We start from the raw sequence: 18,444 nt of genomic DNA on the forward strand, positions 1-18,444 counted from the left end.
CATATTTTCACTTTGTCATTATGGGGTATTGTGGGTAGAAAAATAATCCATTCAATCCATTGTGAATTCAGGCTGTAACACAACAAAATGTGGAATAAGTCAAAGGGTCTGAATACTTTCTGAAGGCACTATAGAAAGACATTTCTATCTGATCGCTGAAAAATCTTGTCCGTTGGCACCTTTCCTTAGAATCTATAAAACATAATAGTCCCAAGCACCTGGGAAGTGACACTTAAAGGGGAAGGTCAGTGTGATATTAACACGTTAAAGGTTTCCCATTACATCCCAGCCTCATATACGCCCCTGCCTTTAATGGCTTGTGGGATAGCCTATGCAGTGGGCTGAGTGATTGTATGGGCAATTTGAAACATGTCTCTATGGTGGTCCCTATTTTCTCTCTCTCTCTCTCTCCATCCTCTCTCGTCTCTCTCTCTCTCTCCTCTCTCTCATCTCTCTCTCTCGCTCTCTCTCTCTCTCTCTCTCTCTCTCTCTCTCTCTCTCTCCTCTCTCTCTCTCTCTTCTCTCTCTCTCTCTCTCCTCTCTCTCTCTCTCTCTCTCTCTCTCTCTCTCTCTCTCTCTTCTCTCTCTTCTCTCTCTCTCTCTCTCTCTCTCTTCTCTCTCTCTCCTCTCTCTCTCTCTCTCTCTCTCTCTCTCTCTCTCTCTCTCTCTCTCTCTCTCTTCTCTCTCTCTCTCTCTCTCTCTCCTCTCTCTCTCTCTCTCTCTCTCTCTCTCTCTCTCTCTCTCCTCTCTCTCTCTCTCTTCTCTCTCTCTCTCGCTCTCTCTCTCTCTCTCTCTCTCTCTCTCTTCTCTCTCTCTCTGTGTGTGTGTGTGTTCCCTTGGAAGTTTGGCTGCAGGAAAGGCAGTTCTTAAGTAGATTTCCGAGCAGCAGAGAAGCCCGCAGTGTGAATATTAAGAGTGCTTTGGCTGCCCTAGAAGCTCCGGAGTTCAACGGTCGGCGCACAGCCAGGGGAGGCCCCTTTTTGACCGGGAGGCGAGCGCTGGCAACGACGCTCACGTCATGCGTCACAAATGAGATTCTGGGGGGGGGGGGGGATGTTTCAGCAGAGAGGGGAGTCTTCTTACCTGGAATGCCTGGTGGGGTTTTCAGGTATTTCCCATTGAAATGCTGTATCACCACTTCACATTTCTCCGTCGACTCCATCCTGTGACAAAAGGATGACACATGGATTACACATGAATGAATACCTAAACGTGTTATAGAAAACATACAACAGTCCTTTCATATCTACTGAAGTGCCTAGGCAGAATACAACTCTTACACGCGATGAATGCCAAAAGCATGACATTTCATACATGCAGTACCTTTGAGTATGCATGGAACATTTTCCACGTTGATCCCAATGTAGATTTGAGGCCCTATGACAACACCTATTGTTTTCCTTGGCCGAGTGCCTACAGTATTGTGGCTGAGTCATTTTATGAGGAGGCTAATTTGAGGATATACACCCTTGAGTCACAGTGATATCCAAATTCTCCTGGGCTAATTGAGGAAGAGAGCGGGGTGAGCACTAATAGGATATGAGAGACTGGAGAGAGCGTTGACTGTCTGCGTGTCATGGAACAGGAAGAGCGAGTGTGGTGGAGTTACTAAGGGAGTGGAGTCACACAGTGTGACTGTGACTCATTTACAGAGAACAGAGTAGTATCATATTAAACCCTCCCTTCCTCCGCCCAACTCAGACCACTGATCAACTAAAGACGTACGTACCAGTAAGGGGTCTGTGATGTCTCTCTGTGTATCACTTACTAGATTATCCATCCCCTCTATCTATCATCCTGCCTTCTTTACTCTGTCGCACATCTCTTTTTCTGTTTCATCCTTCTCTTTCCTTTTCTTTCACCCCCCTGTCATCCATACCGCTCTTCTTGATCCTCTATCTTTTTCTCATGACTCATCCATCTCTTTCTCTCATCTATCCATCCCCCCCCTTGCCTATTTTCTACCCAATATTTCTCACCTGTCTTTCTGTCTCATCTCTCTCTCTCTCTCTCTCTCAGTGGGACCCGTGGTGTAAGTGGGTCAGGTCTCTGTGTCTCTTTGTGGCAGGGTGAGTCAACGGAGCCCTTTTCACAGTGAGTGGCCTTGAATGGCCTACCCTGCACACATTCACCCACCGCTGCTGCCAGTGATCTAATGGGGCGCACGCGCCCCAGACACACACACACAGACACAATTACACACACTCTCAGTTCAGAACCTCCCTCCTTCCCTCCTGCTATTCCCAACGGGAGAGAGGTCCCAGAGGAGCGTCTGTATAGAGCAGAGGTAACCTCTCTGTTCTGCCTAATTCTAAATAAACCCTTCGCCCTACCAAAGCACTTCATACAAACCATATGCAATAATGAACTTCTGTCACGAGTGGAACTAGGGGTTGATTTCTAACTGGTCAAATGTATCTCCTATGAGTAGTTGGATCAGAGCTAGTCTTTACCTCTAGAACTAGTCGTTACCTCTCTCTCAATTACATTTCAATTCTCTCTCTTTCTCTCTCTCTCAATTCAATTTAAGGGGCTTTATTGGCAGGGGAAACATATGTTAACATTGCCAAATCAAGTGAAATAGATAATAAACTAAAGTGAAATAAGCAATAATAAATTTACAGTAAACATTACACAAAAGTTCCAAAAGAATAAATACATTTCAAGTGCCACATTATGTCTATATACAGACTCACTCTCTCACTCTGTTACAACCTGTTCTCTCTCTCCTTCTGTTCCACCCTCCCATCTCCCTCACCCCTCCCTCCTGCTCTCTCAGGTCTGACGGACCCCTGTCAACCACCCTGGCTGCTCTGCCTCCTCTCTGTGAGGCAGGGAGGCCTGATGGTTAATGACATCAGGTGATCATGTCCACAGTGATTAGCTGTGAGGCCCCCAGTAATGGGCTCTGATAACAGTGATGGAGGAGTGCAGAAACACTTAGCAAGGTTTACTCTCTCTAATGCCCCTCTGTCCCTCAACATCTGTGGACTAGAGGCTGGGGCCTTCTTTCTCAACAACTGATTGTTTAAACCTCAAATGGACGGTACCATATTCCCTATGTAGTGAATTGCTTTTGAGCAGAGCCCAGGGAATATATGCACTATATAGGGAATAGGCTACCATTTTGGATGCACTCTAGTCTCTCTCGCTCTCTCCTTCTGCCTTTCCATCTCTCTTGCTCACTCCCTATTTCTTCACTCCCAATCCCTCTTTCTGCTCTCCCGCTCTATGGACTTTCTCCCCCCCCATCTCTCTGTTCTTCTTTCCTCAACAGTCTCCCTAAGCATCTCTCTGTTCTTCTTTCCTCAATAGTCTCCCTAAACATCTCTCTGTTCTTTTTTCCTCAACAGTCTCCCTAAGCATCTTTCTGTTCTTCTTTCCTCAACAGTCTCCCTAAGCATCTTTCTGTTCTTCTTTCCTCAACAGTCTCCCTAAGCATCTCTCTGTTCTTCTTTCCTCAACAGTCTCCCTAAGCATCTCTCTGTTCTTCTTTCCTCAACAGTCTCCCTAAGCATCTTTCTGTTCTTCTTTCCTCAACAGTCTCCCTAAGCATCTCTCTGTTCTTCTTTCCTCAACAGTCTCCCTAAGCATCTCTCTGTTCTTCTTTCCTCAACAGTCTCCCTAAGCATCTCTCTGATTTTGCCTCTCCCTTCCACTCCTCTCTTTCCCCATCATATTACTTCCCCACTCAGCCCTACTTGAACAGGTGGAGTGTGTTAGCCTGCGCTGAGCTGTTGTGTTGGTGTGTGTGTGTGTGTATTGATCTGCAGGAGTCTGCCTGTCAATCCTTCTGTAACCCACTGTAATAGAGTGGGGAATAGGAGGGGACTGCAGCACGGGCTGATTAAGAGAAATCTCTGCAAGATGGTGTTGTTGTTCTCATGAACACCTTCCTCTGGGTAAACAAGCCGGGAGTGTTGTGTTGTGGGGAGAGAAATGAGAGCAGTGTGGAGAATGAGGAGGAAGGTACGTGACTTGGAAGGGATAGGAGGGTAAAGTCTCATTTTACAGGAGGAAAATAGAGCCTAGACAAGTAGCATAATGCTATGCAGACACAAGTGTCAATATCTCACGAACCCCCCCCCCCCCGCCCCGCCCCACACATACACGCACTACCACTCCACACACATGCACCCCTCACCCCAAACACACACATACACACTCTTCAGGCAATACAGAATCTGTCTTTGGCGTGAGTGTGTGTGTTCCAGCAAGCAGTGGTGGAAAAGTACCCAACTATCATACTTGAGTAAAAGTAAAGATACCTTAATAGAAAAACGACTCAAGAAAAAGTAAAAGTCACCCAGTAAAATTCTACTTGAGTAAAAGTATAAATAATTTCAAATTCCTTATATTAAGCGAACCAGATGGCTTTACGGAAAGCCAGGGGCTCCAACACTCAGACATCATATACAATCGAAGCATGTGTGTTTAGTGAGTCCGCCAGATCAGAGGCAGTAGGGATGACCAGGGATGTTCTGTTTATGTGTGTGAATTTGACTATTTTCATGTCCTGATAAGCATTCAAAATGTAATGAGTACTTTTGGGTGTCAAGGAAAATGTATGGAGTAAAAAGTACAATATTTTCTTAAGGAATGTAGTGAAGTAAAAATAGTCAAGAAATATAAAAAGTAAAGTACAGATACCCCCAAAATACGACTTAAGTAGTACTTTAAAGTATTTTTACTTAAGTACTTTACACCAGTTCCAGAACATACATACCTGGCGAAGCCGACCCCTCTGCTGACCCCGTTGGCGTCCCTCAGGATTCGCGTGGAGATGACGTGACCGAACGGCTTCAGCATGTTCTCCAGCTCCTGCTCATCCATGGACACAGGCAGGTTGGAGATGTACAGGTTGGTGGGGTCCTGCTCCTGTTGCTGTGGAGCAAGAGAGAGAGAGAGATTCAGATTTAGATTCAGAGAGCTTTGCTGTCCCAACATTGGGCCACTTGGTTTCAGAACCATACACAAAGACAGATGCACAGGAAACAGAGAGAACGAGGAAGTGTGTTAGAAATTATGTATCAGTTATGCTTTAAATAATCTATAGATTTCACATGCCTGGGAATACAGATACACATCTATTGGTCACAGATACCTTTAAAAAAGGTAGGGGTATGCTCGCCCACACAACGCCATACATGTGGTCTGCGGTTGTGAGGCCGGTTGGACGTACTGCCAAATTCTCTAAAACGATGTTGGAGGTGGCTTATGGTAGAGAAATGAAAATTCAATTATCTGGCAACAGCTCTGGTGGACATCCCTGCAGTCAGCATGTCAATTGCTCCATCAGTCAGCAGGCTCCCTCAAAACTTGACACATCTGTGGCATTGTGTTGTGTGACAAAACTTCACATTTTAGTGGCCTTTTATTGTCTGTTTGTCTATGTGTTTCTGAATACCGATGTGTGTATGTGTACACCAGTGAGTGTGTAAGTGTACACTAATGTGTGTGTGTGGTCTGTAGCGCCAGAGGGTTCTAGCTAGCTAGTGGGGGCACAGCTGGAGGGGGCAAAGCCAGGGAGAGAGGTTGGCAGCGGGCCAGCTGCATCTCTCCAATATGGCCAGTCTGGACACCCACCAGCACTCATCTATCACATCTCATCACACTTTTTAGCCAGCCGAACCCAGGGCCACACTGGAGTACAAGCAGCCACGGCAAGGCATACATTTTTTAACAGTAGCGTCTTCTATTCTCCTGAATGGGAGCAAGCTGTGCTGTGGTATAGCTAGCAGGTTAGCTGGCAGCCCCGAGGGCTAACACCTAAACATGATACTTCACTTTAGCCACAGAGAAGAATGACCAGCCAAGGAATCCACTTTACCAGCAGCCTCTTCCCATTCCCTTAATGAGAGCAAGCAGTGCTGTGCTGCTAGAAGGCTAGGAGGATAACAACCCTGAGGGCTAACACCTAAACATGGTACTTCACTTTAGCCACAGAGAGGAATGACAAAACCCAACCCAGACATCAACAGACATGACCCCTTTAAAATGGCCTCTTTCAGAGGTAGAGGGAACAAACTGTGACTAAGCCTTGGGCACTTCTTATTTTCTACTCAGTGCTTCTTCCCTCTCTCTTTTCCCCTCTTTTTGCTTCTTCCCTCTCTCTCTTTTCCCCTCTTTTTGCTTCTTCCCTCTCTCTCTTTTCCCCTCTTTTTGCTTTGTTCTCTCTCTTTTTGCTTCTTCCCTCTCTCTCTTTTCCCCTCTTTTTGCTTCTTCCCTCTCTCTCTTTTCCCCTCTTTTTGCTTTGTTCTCTCTCTCTTTTCCCCTCTTTTTGCTTTGTTCTCTCTCTTTTTGCTTCTTCCCTCTCTCTCTTTTCCCCTCTTTTTGCTTCTTCCCTCTCTCTTTTCCCCTCTTTTTGCTTCTTCCCTCTCTCTCTTTTCCCCTCTTTTTGCTTTGTTCTCTCTCTCTTTTCCCCTCTTTTGCTTTGTTCTCTCTCTTTTTGCTTCTTCCCTCTCTCTCTTTTCCCCTCTTTTTGCTTCTTCCCTCTCTCTCTTTTCCCCTCTTTTTGCTTTGTTCTCTCTCTTTTTGCTTCTTCCCTCTCTCTCTTTTCCCCTCTTTTTGCTTCTTCCCTCTCTCTCTTTTCCCCTCTTTTTGCTTCTTCCCTCTCTCTTTTTGCTTTGTTCTCTCTCTCTTTTTGCTTCTTCCCTCTCTCTCTTTCCCCTCTTTTTGCTTCTTCCCTCTTTCTTTTCCCCTCTTTTTGCTTCTTCCCTCACTCTCTTTTCCCCTCTTTTTGCTTCTTCCCTCTCTCTTTTCCCCTCTTTTTGCTTTGTTCTCTCTCTCTTTTTGTTTCTTCCCTCTCTCGTTTGTCTTTTCCCCTCTTTTTGCTTCTTCCCTCTTTCTCTTTTCCCCTCTTTTGCTTTGTTCTCTCTCTCTTTTTGTTTCTTCCCTCTCTCATTTGTCTCTTTTTGCTTTGTTCTCTCTATCTATTTGCTTCCTCCCTCTTTCTCTTTTCCCCTCTTTTGCTTTGTTCTCTCTCTCTTTTTGTTTCTTCCCTCTCTCATTTGTCTTTTTTTGCTTTGTTCTCTCTATCTATTTGCTTCCTCCCTCTTTTTGTGTTATCGATAGAGAGCAGAGGAAGTATCTCAGCCGTCCTGTTTCCGTCCGACTGTCAGTCTTTTCTCTGATTAATTAAGTGTCTTATCGAACAGGACATGGAGGATCTGATTAAAACCCATGCTGAAAAAACAGGAAAACATTAGTCTTCTTCTAACCAGGAACTCAATTAGCAGATTTCAGGGAAAATAACAAGACCTTGTTGTTTTGGTGGTTTAACACCATTCTGTCCCTTACAAATAAAGACTGCAGTCAGAGTGCAGTATAACTGCAATACACTGCAAATACTGTGTCCAAAATAGGACCGTTTTTGAAATTTCAGTAATTTTGCAGTGTAACTGCAGTTCAACTCATACAATCTTTTTTTGTAAGGGGTCCATGCTAAAGTATGTTTTACATGGTTTCCAGTGTATTCATGAGTTACTGGGGGGTACAGCTTAATGTAGGTAGCATGAGGTGGTGCAGAAAGGTCTACAACTCTTAATTAGAAGTTAGTTATATACAATTGTATTCCATTACAGCCCATTGATTTCCAGAGGGCCAGTATTCAGAATTATGTCAGATAAATTCTAAATTCAATATTAAGGCAGAAACTGGTTCACATAGTTAGACATGCATTAGCTCATATCAAAATGGTTCAGCCAATGAGTAGGGCGTGAAGGACTGTGTGCGTGTGTGTGTGTGTGTCAGCGTGTGTGTGTGTGGGTGCGTGCGTGAGTGTGTGTGTGTGTTAACGGGCGGCACAGCGTTTGCAGAGGGATTAACATGTGGAGCTCTTTTACACTTGGACGTCTCACTAAATTTCCGCTTTGATGGCATTCTGCCTCACACACCCAGTAATACCCCCTGCTGTTGCCTTTCCTTCCAGATGAAAAGGTTGGAGGGAGGATTGGAAAGGAGTGCGTTTTGACGCAAGGTGAGATGGGCCGGCCCCATTCCTCCAGGAGATTTAATTTTGCATATGCTCAGCTTTCGGGCCATAAATGAAAAAGTAATTGAGGTGAATGTGTATGTGTGTGTATGTTTGTCTAAGTTTGTGTCATGGTGTGTGTGTTTGTCTATGTATCAGCAAATGTGTGCATGTACAAGGGGATGAGTGTGTGTGTGTGTGTGTGTCATTGCTTGCAGGGGCCTTGGCAAAGTGTCTCCTTGCCATTGAGCTGTGCTGTGGAAGGTTAATGGGATGCCTGCAGGCTGTATGGGCTCTTTGATGGGGATAATTCCTCCACCTTGCCATCAGGAAGATGACGGTGCCCCGTATCACTTCCACTGACGGATGGCACGCAGCGCCCGAACCGACAGCCTCTGTCATATTAAGGGTCTGCTCTGTTTACCTCAGTATAATTTCAATGAATATTACCTCGTTGTAGGGCAGGGAGAGAGAACAAGAGACGGGGGAGAGAATGAGAGAACGAGAGAGAGGGAAGGAAAAGAGGGAAGGGGGTTGAGAGAAAGAGATAGAGAGGATGAGCTCTGACATGACATGGAGAGAGGTATGACACATAAAAGAGTCCTTAAGGATAAGGCCATTAACAGCGCTCACGGTCTGCCTCCAGGCAATCCAGCTTGTATTCATTGAAATGCTAAAAGTGAGAAGAGACAGACAGACAGAGGTGCATCTTGACTGGGGGGCAGTGTATTTGACACTACACCGGTGCTCTGACTGCCCTACCTCTCCATCCCTCCCCCTCTTGTTCAGAGAGAGAGGATTAGAGCATGCTGGGTAATTGGCTCCACAGGCTCTCTGATTCGTCCGGTGGCTGTTTCTTCTCTTTGGGGTGGTAAAGGGAGCTCACGGTTCCCCAGGTAGGGAGACAAGGAGATTGGATGACCCCCCCCCCCACTCCCAGCCACAGGAGGGGGCCAAAACAATGGCTGGTGGCTAGAGGAGGGGTAGTAGTGTTTTAGTTTTTATGGTCTGGGGAAGGCTATTAAGGAACAAAACAGTTATGTTTGTGTGGACATGTTTGATGTTTTCTCACGTGTGTCGCCAGAGAGAAAGCTGGAGAGCTAGAGTAGAATGGGGTCTACTGTGGAACCCCAGGTCTGTGGTACCTGTTTTAAAGCTCCACCAACCAGGTGGGAAATGACATAGAGGAGGGAGACAGGGGAGAAAGAGAGAGGCAAATGGGGAGACGGGAGAGGGCGTGGGAGAAAGTGAACGAATACATCCCCTCAGTTCAAAAGCAGCCCCGGGTTAAATTTGTCAGAAGGAGCTGGAGAAAAAAAGCCGACGGAACAAAGAGCTGCCAGTCAGACAGACTCGTTCGTGAGCCCCCCCCCCCCCCCCCCGGCCCATCCCAGACCCCCAAGCGTTGGGATCAAGCCCCCCGTCTGTTGTCAAACACGTCCCAGCCGCCACTCTTCTCTCTGTCTGTCCGCTGCACCGTCCCCTCTCTCGACAGCCACATAGACAAGTGTGTTAAGGGTGTGTGAGGGGATCTAGGTCTTAAAAAAGGTGCTGTAGAATTATGTGAGAGTACAGATTCCCCCCTCAAAAACACACACACACACACACACACACACACACACACACACACACACACACACACACACACACACACACACAAAGCACTCAGGCATCAATGCAAGCACATGCATAATGTACACAGACAGTTGCATAAATATAGTTCACACGTACACTCTCTCTCACATAGTCCCTGAGTACAGCACGAGAGAAAAAGAGAGAGTGAGCAATGTGTGAGGTCCTTATGCTCCACACTAGGGGGCTGACAAAATCCACATTGTAAATCCATGCTTTCTATTAGAAACAAAGAGATGAGAGGCAGAACATTTGTGTCGTCCCCAAGGCGGCCATTTGCTTTTGAATTACTGCACATTAAAAACAAACAGCACCTAAACGGCCTGCCTGATATTAAGCCATAACGGTAAGACTATAACACACTAATAACGAGGCAATACACAAACGTATGGTTTTCTTTCCGCCATATACGACATACAACTGATCCATTCAACTGCTCCAGTCGTTATGTCAATGTAATGTCATGTAGTCACATCTCGACGCAGTCTGCAACTGACCATTTACCAGAGTGAAAAGCTGAACCTTTTAGTTCACCTCAATGACAGTTCAATTTCATTTAGCTACAGCCAGCCAGGACAAATCCACTCCTCCACTCTGCCACAAAAACAGCCCTATCCTAAAATGAGCATGCGTTGCTACGGACTGTTAGTCTAATCCATCAGATTCATTCCGACCTAGTGTTCTTCCCCTTCCTGTGAGCGCAACAATCTATGTCAGTGACAGCTGAGGGTGTCCGACCACCCCCCTGTGAGGCAGCAAGGTGTTCAGTTGAACTTAACACTCTTTAATTCCACGAGCCCACCCAGCACCACCACAGCATCGGCCTCCTCCAACACGCATTTGGATATGGTTTACTGACACCTACGGGACAATAGGTAGCTGGTACTATTATATATATTATACCCCCCCGGGCCTTATTGCTTAATCCTAATCTGCCGAAGATGTTAGATGCCAGGCGAGGGAACAAGAGGTGGTGATACATTATTAAGGGTCAGCCCGCCAGCCAGGCGGAAAGGGTTGTTTTTAGGCTAAGAGGCATCATCCAGGCGGGAGGTGGGCTGGGTTACCATCCTGGGATGGGAAATATTTATTGGGCAGAGAGAGTTTGGATGGCAAATCGGGTGTTGGAATATGCCACGGCGTGCCATGCGGTTGTGCTGAATGTAAGTAATAAAAAGCAAATGTACACACTCGTACAAACACTGAGGGCCTGCAACGTGTCTCAATAACGGCTAGCAATATCTGAAAAAAAATGGAATGGCGACAAGAAATCCCATATCGTTTGCAATCTTTGTTCAATGTGAACGTCTAAGATGATGAGTTCACATCAAACATACATTTAAACATACCTCAATCTATACATGAACCTTTACATTAGCAGCATGACAACTATTAACCAGGTGAAGCGAACCTGTAAAGACAACCTCTCTCGCACTCCTCCCGCTCTCATTTTCTCCTTTACACCGGCATGTAAACGTGGGAGACGATCGGACCGTATCCCAGCAAAACAGACATAACACCTCTCAATCCCAGCAGCCATCAGTACCATGCCTCACACATTTTGATGGCGGGTTAATGTGAATTTAAATGGGTCAATATGTGCTTCACCCGCGCTTAATCACGGCCACTGATTAGATTTTGTGTCTCCCTTGGTGAGCTAATATTCCAGAGATTAAAATTTCATGTGGAGCTCATATCAAAAATGCATTATTAACATGGAAGAAGATGGGCGCCGGGTGCTGGATGGCCTCACCCCTCTTCCTTAAGCACAGACACACAGCAAGGACTTAAACAGGCAGACAAAATAGGTTTTTATTTGATCAAATCCCAGGTCGGTCTCATTAAGTCCTATTATGTCTATAATCATGATGCTTCCTCATCTCCCAAGGTGAAACAACATCACTAATCTCTCGCCCATTCTCATAATGCGTTTACCGTATTTCCCCCCTCCCCCATTGATGGTGTTGCTACAACAGCTCATTGTGTTCTTGGCAAATGCATTTTCTCATTCTCAGCCCTAATGCATCATTCATGATATCATTTTTGGGAGATTGAATTGCTGTTTGTTGACATCATTTGGTGGGTGGTCATTCGTTTAGATTCGTTTAGGGCGTGTTGCAACTTGGTGTTTGATTCCTGTGTTGACCAGGAGGGCACCTCTCCCTACATCACGCCGTCAGGAGACATGGCTGTAAATTATAGATGATTCACTCAGAGAGGGGACCTGTCTCGGCCTAGATAACCTGGCCAGCTCAAATTGTACTTCTCATTTTCTGCCTCCATCTCACTATCCCTTCTATCCAGCTCAGAAAGCCTCATCTTCAACAAAGTCGGAGAGATTGGGGTGGTGTATCTTTTCCGATATTGACTATATGATCCATGCATTCCAGTTCTCGGCAAGGGTTTGAACCGTTTCAGAGAACAGAACAGAAAATGTCATTATTTTCTTTTGGTTTTCGGGGAAAAGACTCAGGGACTGGGACCGAGCTCCCTGCGATCCAGGCCCTCTAGATCAGAAAGGAAGGCCCGGAAAATCGCTAAAGACTCCAACCACCCAAGCCATAGACTCTTCTCTCTGCTTCCACACAGCAAGTGGGACTGTTTTTTTCCCAGTCCCACAAAGAAAACACTAAAGTGCCAATGCTAATCCCTCACTATGTCACTCAGAAAATCATTCCAGTGTCTGCCTGCCAGCTGAAAATCTTTGCCAGCGTGTGTGCATGTGTAAGGCAATCTGCCATTACAAGCACGATTCAGAAATTAGAGATACATTTTTTTTTATTATAGAACGGATGAACCTTTTCAATGCTAGTTAAGGATAATATAGTTATCACGTTTCACATTGGTAAGACGTTGTTTAAACATTTTACTTCTGGTGCCGCTCAGCACACACAAGCTTGTTAGCTAGCTAGCTGGTCCAACGTTAAGCCAACTCTGAAGTTCGAAGGCATATAAAGAACTACTTCATCTCATAGATCAGGGAAGATTGAGATGCTCTGTTTCCTTGAGTATCAAACGGCTACAAAATCTTTCCTGTTTTCAAGACACTACATTCGATATTTGATGCTATTGAAATGACATTTGGTTAAAAAAAAAAATATTAAATACCACTTATGAAACAACCTTGGCAAGGCCCACAGTGGCCTCAATAGACTACAGGCTTGAAGTTATTTTCTGTGGAATTGTATTAAAAAATGCAGGAGTTCTTGCTGAGGTAGCACAATGAATGACTGCTCACAGTGAGCCCTGTTAGTTCAGCCTCTGAACTTGGTAGAAGACACTTAAGGCGGCAGGCAGCCTAGCGGTTAAAAGCGTTGGGCCAGTAACCCAGATGTCGCTGGTTCAGATCCCTGAGCCGACTAGGTGAAAAATCTGTCGATGTGCCCTTGAGCAAGGCACCCTAACCCTAGTTACTCCTGTAAGTCGCTCTGTATAAGCATGTCTACTAAATGACTCAAATGTCAAATGTATTCCAGTTTTCCAACGAGGTGCAGACCCATGGTTCTCTGGGTCACAAGGACCCCATAAACTACAAACGGGGTGACCCTGTCCTGACAAACCCCCAAAGGGGATGGGTGTCCAGCTTCATCGGCCCTTTTAGTGTTCTGGGTATGTGTTTTTATAGCGCTCCGTGGAGCAGCGCCGGATGGGGTTCGAGGCTCTTAAAGTCCCCATGCGTGCTGTCTCCACTGTGGATAAGTCAAATGAGCCACGAACATTCGTGACTTCAAAGGGTTTGTCTGTAAGACCCCTCTGCTTGGCCGGTCTGCCAGCACATGGCTGTGTTAAGAATGTGGACCCCGAGACTCTCTGGGTCAGGGATCTTCACTGTTTACTGAAAGGCAAACTTATTCGATAACTCATACACATACACATGCATGGGCACTCAAACATACACACAACGGGTACTTCTGCTACCAATATGTATTTTTAATAAAGGACACACAGGAAGAGGTTATTCTGCAACATGGTCTCATTAGAATGTATTTGTTATTTTTTTAAGTGACGTTTAACCATTGTACTTGCATCACCTGAGCTGAAATCAAACTTTATTTGTGTAGAAATGCTTACTTCCAAGCCCTTAACCAACAATGCAGTTCAAGAAAGAGTTAAGAAAATATTTACCAAATAAACAAAAGTCAAAAAATAATATAAAGTACCATAATAAAAATGCAATAACGAGGTTATATACAGGGGGTACCGGTACCGAGTCAATGTGCGGGGGTACAGGTTGGTCGAGGTAATTTGTACATGTAGGTAGAGGTAAAGTGACTATTCATAGATAATAAACAGCGAGTAGCAGCAGTGTAAAAACAAATGGAGGGGGTGTCAATATAAATAGTCCGGTGGCCATTTGATCAAATGTTCAGCAGTCTTATGGCTTGGGGGTATGAGCTCTTAACGGGCCTTTTGGACCTAGACTTGACACTCCGATCCCGCTTGCAGTCCGGTAGCTGAGTTAAACAGTCTATGACTTGGGTGACTGGAATCTCAGACAATTTTTGGGGCTTTCCTCTGACACCGCCTAGTATATAGGTCCTGGATCGCAGGAAGCTTGGCCCCTGTTGATGTACTGGGCCGTACGCACTGTTGGGTCCCCAACTATTAGTTATACAACATGAAATCAACAATGAGCCATTTTGGATGCCACAGCATCGTCAATCACAAACGTTCTCTCTCTTCTGTTCCATCACCTACTCTCCAAATGAAATGCAATCCTCGCTTAAGAATTCTACACCGCCAAGCTAATAACATTCGCTTGTTTCACAAAGCACACATAGAATAACTAAGCCGAGTTAAAGCTTCATTTGTTTCCCCCTAATGTGTCGACACTCTCAGGCAACACCGAGATTGGCACACAAGCCTTTACTGCGACACAAACATCATACATCAAATGGAACAGAAATGAAATAGCACACTTCACACCGCCACATCAATATCCAGCAATGACACAAGAGCACAGGAGAATGTGGCATGACTGAGGCCCTGAGATATTGAAATACATATTGAAAATGTATTTATTTTGCGGCACAAACACAAACAAAAGCAATACAAAAGTAATAATGGAAGTGTTGTGTCAGCACACTGACAGTCAGAATGCATCACAATATCATTTAACATACGGCAATTTGATTGTCAGAAGTAATGTATATAGAAACTATGATATTTACAAAACAATTTGTTTTTCTCTTTTCATATAATAATATTTTGAATTGAATGTATTTGGGTAAAAGTCCTGCAACAAAATCTACAATGTGGACCCATAGGATAGCACTTAAAAGTATTAATTAAAACACTTGTTCCAAAGTGGATGGCCATAACTGTCAACACAGACCCAAGACCAATGACGGAATAAGAGTCAATCATATCTGTATAAATTGTGATAATAACATACTAAATAGACAAAACAAACACTTATTTGCAATTTCCCTGTGTCAACCTCAAAGTGCCACTTCCCTTCAGACAGAGCCAGACCAACAGGATATCATTGTTGCCATATGACTGTAGTGTCTCATTGGCTCATTAGCACCAGATGACCTGCGTTAAGGGGCCGGACGGCTGCTTGTAACAGTCTAATTAGCATCTAAATGGCCTGTGAGAGGAGAGGTCCTGTTCCAGGCTGGAGGAGATAGATAATGTGTTTGACGCGGACGCTGATGATACACTGAGTCAACTAACAAACTAACAACCTGCCCTTGTGTCTCACTGAGATCTCCCCATGTCTCAACAACAGCTTGCTGGGATTGTGTGTGTGTGTGTGTGTGTGTATGCGTGTGTGTGTGTGTGTGTGTGTGTGTGTGTGTGTGTGTGTGTGTGTGTGTGTGTGTGTGTGTGTGTGTGTGCGTGTGAGAGAGCGGGAGGGAGACACATGCATGAATGAACGGCTCTCGTTAAGGGGCCCTGCAACATTGCAACAATAAAGCGTCTAGACAAATGTTATCAGTCATGACGGAGATGGGAGATAGGACAGGAGGATAATAGTGAGGGGAGGAAAACAGTGGCTGGAACGGAGCAAATGGATTGGCATCAAACACGTGGAAACCATGTGTTTGATGTATTTGATACCATTCCACTCATTCCGCTCCAGCCATTACCATCAGCCCGTCCTCCCCAATTAAGGGGCCCCCAACCTCCTGTGGTGAAGGTCCAGATCACAGTGTGTGTAAAAGACAGAGTTTAGGGACCTCTGGTCCTCAGTGGAGGATGCATGGAGGGATGGGAGGGACGCCCTCTAAGTGAGGTCAACTTGAACTGAGGTCACAGATCAAGGAGGAGAGTGGAGCGACTCAAGTGTAAGATTGCACCTATAATGTCCCCATTTCATTGTGATGATACACACTTTAGCAACACTTTACACTTGAAGAGTGAATTACTCATATTTTGAATTCCATACACTCCACAAATTTGAGTTTTTATTTCTTATTTATTTTACCAGGTAAGTTGACTGAAAGCACGTTCTGATTTACAGCAACGACTTGGGGAATAGTTTCAAGGGAAAGGAGGGGGGATGAATGAGTCAATTGGAAGCTGGGGATGATTAGGTGGCCATGAGGGCCAGATTGGGAATTTAGCCAGGACACTGGGGTTAACACCACTACTTTTACAATAATTGCCATAGGATCTTTAGTGAACACAGACAGTCAGGACACCTGTTTAATGTTCCATCCGAAAGACAGCACCCTACACAGGGCAATGACACCAATCAGTATTGGCATTGAATGAGTTATGAGTTACCTACGGTTTCATCTAAGGTTCTAATCGATCCACCAGACACAAAATTGAACCGACTACACTGAACATGTAATCTCAAGCCTCCACATAACTTTGTTGATGCACATGATGGTCCAAGCACACCAAGACAGTCGTGAAGAGGGCACGACAAAACCTATTCCCCCCCAGGAGACTGAAAAGACACACCAGAGGGAAGTGCGTATGGCCTAGTACATCACTGGGGCCAAGCTTCCTGCCATCCAGAACCTCTATACCAGGCAGTGTCAGAGGAAGGCCCTAAACATTGTCAAAGACCCCAGCCACCTTAGTCTTAGACTGTTCTCTCTGCTACCGCACGGCAAGCGACATTGACTCTGTACCGGTACCCCTGTACCAATTTTAATTTTACTGCTGCTCTTTAATTATTTATTACATAAAAAATTTGGTATTTTTCTTAAAACTGCATTGTTGGTTAAGGGCTAGTAAGTAAGTGTCACGACTTCCTGGATATACCTTCCTGGATAGACCTCCTGGAGAACGCTGCACTTCCTAGGAGTCACGTGTACCCATTGTCCCAGGAGGAGACAGTAGCTATGGAGACATATGTTGCTGAATCGCTGGGACAGGGGTACATTCGGCCCTCCGCATCACCCGTCTCCTCAAGCTTCTTTTCTGTGAAGAAGAAGGAGGGAGGTCTGTGTCCGTGCATTGATTATCGAGGTCTAAATTCCATCACAGTGGGGTTTAGTTACCCACTACCTCTCATCGCTACGGCGGTGGAATCATTTCACGGGGCGTGCTTCTTCACAAAACTGGACCTGAGGAGTGAGTATAATCTGGTGCGTATCCGGGGAGGAGATGAGTGGAAAACCGCATTTAGTACTACATCTGACCATTATGAGTACCGCGTCATGCCATATGGGTTGAAAAATGCTCCAGCCGTCTTCCAATCCGTCATAGATAAGATTCTCAGAGACCTGCTCGGGTAGGGAGTGGTAGTGTACATCGATGACATCTTGATCTATTCTGCCACACATGCGGCGCACGTGTCTCTGGTGCGTAAGGTACTTGGACGACTGCTGGAGCATGACCTGTATATCAAGGCCGAGAAATGTGTGTTCTTCAAACAGGCCGTTTCCTTCCTGGGTTATCGTATTTCCACCTCCGGGGTGGTGATGGAGTGTGACCGCGTTACAGCCGTACGTAATTGGCCGACTCCGACCACGGTGAAAGAGGTGCAGCGGTTTTTAGGGTTTGCCAATTACTACCGGAGGTTCATCTGGGGTTTTGGTCAGGTGGCTGCTCCCATTACCTCACTGCTGAAGGGAGGACCGGTGCGCTTGCATTGGTCAGCAGAGGCGCGCAGAGCTCTGAAGGAGCTGTTCACCAATGCGCCCGTGTTGGGGCATCCGGACCCCTCTTTAGCGTTCATAGTGGAGGTGGACGTGTCCGAGGCTGGGGTCGGGGCCGTGTTGGGGGGTCCGGGATAAGCTAATCCGTTGGGCTCCTACTCTACCCTCCTCGGGTCATCCTGGCATCGAGAGGACAGTGCAGAGTCTTAGAGGGAGATACTGGTGGCCCACGTTAGCTAAGGACGTGAGATTTTATGTCTCCTCCTGCTCGGTGTGCGCTCAGAGCAAGGCTCCTCGACACTTGCCTAGAGGGAAGTTACAGCCCCTACCCGTTCCACAACGGCCATGGACACACTTATCGGGGGACTTTCTTACCGACCTTCCCCCGTCCCAGGGAAGTACTACGATCCTGGTCGTTGTGGATCGGTTTTCTAAGTCCTGTCGTCTCATCCCGTTGCCCGGTCTTCCTACGGCCCTGCAGACTGCGGAGGCCTTGTTTACCCATGTCTTCCGGCACTATGGGGTGCCTGAGGACATCGTTTCTGATCGGGGCCCCCAATTCATGTCCAGAGTTTGGAGGGCATTTATGGAGAGACTGTGGGTCTCGGTCAGCTTGACCTCGGGTTTTCACCCCGAGAGTAATGTGCAGGTGGAGCTCGCTCAGAACTCCCTCCGCCACTCCTCAACGAACATGTCCCCTTTTGAGTGTGTGTTCGGTTACCAGCCGGTCCTGGCCCCATGGCATCAGAGCCAGACCGAGGCTCCTGCGGTAGAGGA

At 46.0% G+C, this 18,444-nt stretch overlaps 1 protein-coding gene across 1 annotated transcript in view; it reads right to left on the minus strand.

The window, feature by feature from the left end:
- The window catches only part of LOC109906947 (RNA-binding motif, single-stranded-interacting protein 3), a 228,496-nt gene that overhangs the window by 84,010 nt on the left and 126,042 nt on the right, over positions 1-18,444 (minus strand). Inside the window, exons 5-6 of the mRNA XM_031793820.1 lie at positions 4,727-4,884; positions 1,084-1,163 (exon numbers count right to left, since the gene is read on the minus strand). Of these exons, the coding sequence (XP_031649680.1) occupies positions 1,084-1,163; positions 4,727-4,884 (238 nt within the window). The remainder of the gene's footprint in view (positions 1-1,083; positions 1,164-4,726; positions 4,885-18,444) is intronic.

Source organism: Oncorhynchus kisutch, linkage group LG17, assembly GCF_002021735.2.
Source record: "Oncorhynchus kisutch isolate 150728-3 linkage group LG17, Okis_V2, whole genome shotgun sequence".
NCBI lineage: Eukaryota > Metazoa > Chordata > Actinopteri > Salmoniformes > Salmonidae > Oncorhynchus > Oncorhynchus kisutch.